The following is a 2,119-nucleotide window of genomic DNA, read 5'->3' on the forward strand; positions in this document are numbered from 1 at the left end:
GGCGATGCTAAACAATACGGACAACTCAACTTGCGGTGGCATCATTGGTGCTTGCTGTTCACACCGAGTCCAAACATCATTACGTACTAGAGTACTACTACTTGTTTTTTCTTCCAATTAGCAAAGATCAAATCTCACGGCGTGTCCTCAACAACGATAACGAGAAAAGAACTGTTTGAGGATCGTAGCTGACGACGCTCCCTTCCCACTCTAGTTTCGGCCGATTCAATCGTTTTCCGTTGACAGCGATATCCATCTCTCGGGCGCGGGGCGTCATCATTGACACCACGACCGCCGTCGCAGACGCCCGATTCCCCCTCTCGCGGTCCCGCACCGTACAAACCAAACGCAGTCCGCAGTCCGCAGCCCGCAGTCCCCTTCGATGTTGACGCCCGAGCAAACCCCAAATCTCCACCGCTGAACAGTATATATCATCCGCCCCGGCGCACCCCGTTTCCATCCCACCCGACCCGACCCCCGCGCGTCGGCCGCACCCGTCCCCAGACCCAAGAGCGAGCCAGCCGAAGATGTCCGCCCAAGAAGCCGCCGCCGGAGCCGCGGGCGGCGACGCGCTGTTCTCGCGGTGCCTGCTCGCGCTCTACGTCATCAGCCCGGTCACCGTGTTCCTGCTCCGCTTCGTCTCCGCGCCCTACGGCAAGCTCTCGCGCCCGGGGTGGGGCCCGGCCATCCCGGCCGCGCTCGCCTGGTGCGCCATGGAGAGCCCCACCCTCTGGCTCCCGCCCCTCGTCTCCCCCCTCCCGCTGCTGCTCGCCGCCGCCGCCTCCGTCTCCCCGCTCGCCGCGCTCCCGCCGGCGCTCTACGCGCTCCACTACTTCAACCGCACGGTCCTCCACCCGCTGCGCATCCTCCGCCTGCGCCGCGCCGCGGCGCCCGTGCCCGTGCTCGTCGCCGCCTGCGCCTTCGGGTTCAACCTCCTCAACGCCTACGTGCAGGCCCGCTCCTGGGCGCTCCACGCCGACCGCCCCGCCTCCGCCTTCGCGCTCCCCCGCTGCCTCGCCGGGCTCGCCCTCTTCGCCTGGGGGGTGCGGGTCAACGTCGCGGCGGACAGGGAGCTCCTGCGGCTCAAGGAGGCCGGGGGCGGGTACAAGATCCCGCGGGGCGGCTGGTTCGACGCGGTGACCTGCCCCAACTACTTCGGCGAGATCGTGGAGTGGCTCGGCTACTGCCTGGTGGCCTGGTCGCCGGCGGCCTGGGCCTTCTTCCTCTACACCTGCGCCAACCTCATGCCGAGGGCCAGGGACCACCGCCAGTGGTACCTCAACAAGTTCGGCGGCGAGTACCCGGCGTCGCGCAAGGCCGTCATCCCGTGCATCTACTAGCCTCTGCAACTTCTGTCACCCGGGATCGAAGGAAAAATTGGTGTGGCTGAGGACAACTGTAATTCCTTTTCTTCCTTTCCCTAATGGCTGCCTGTGATTGAGGATTGCCTGATTCCATTCCTTCGGAAAACTGAATATGGTTTGCAGAGAATGAACTTTTCTTAATCCTCAACCACATTGTTCTTTGGATCAACATCCAACCATGCTCATCTCACGTATATAACCTGCAGACTAAAAATTGCAAGATATCTCTACTCATAATGTCTGAGTTGGTTGAATAGTATTCACGATTTATTTTCGTCTCATCACTTTGAGTCGTTTTATTTTGCTGGTTTTTTTTCATTCCCTTCCTCACCCTATCGATTTAGTTTCGCATCACCCTCTCACACAACGAAAAAATCTAAACGGATCAGAACTTTTCATACTGATGCAAGTTATTTAGTAATATCTTTATGTGAAAGAATCAATCACGATCAATCTCTAAAGATCAAATCTAAATTAATTACAATAAATCGCTCAATCACATTAATTAAGAAACAAATAACTAATTTAAAAAATCTCATTATTAAAGCATTTATGTACCTACTTAATTTGTAATGAAATATTATCTCAGTATTAAACTATTTATGTATCTTTTTAATTTGTAATCGAATATTATCCAATGATAGCAACAAAAAAATGCGGACGCTCATCTCACTTCCGTCGTCCTGCCCTACCACTCGAATAGTCCGAGCGCCACCGCCACCGCCACCACGTAGCCTCGTGCCCTACCCTATCCC

At 55.9% G+C, this 2,119-nt stretch overlaps 1 protein-coding gene across 1 annotated transcript; it reads left to right on the forward strand.

Moving 5' to 3' along the window:
• Positions 1-444: 444 nt before the first annotated feature.
• On the forward strand, positions 445-1,533 carry LOC125548827 (steroid 5-alpha-reductase DET2). The gene has a single exon (XM_048712363.1). It carries the CDS (start codon positions 528-530, stop codon positions 1,338-1,340), a length of 813 nt encoding a protein of 270 aa, XP_048568320.1. The 5' UTR covers positions 445-527; the 3' UTR covers positions 1,341-1,533.
• Positions 1,534-2,119: the final 586 nt, after the last annotated feature.

This window comes from Triticum urartu, chromosome 3, assembly GCF_003073215.2.
Source record: "Triticum urartu cultivar G1812 chromosome 3, Tu2.1, whole genome shotgun sequence".
Taxonomy (NCBI): domain Eukaryota; kingdom Viridiplantae; phylum Streptophyta; class Magnoliopsida; order Poales; family Poaceae; genus Triticum; species Triticum urartu.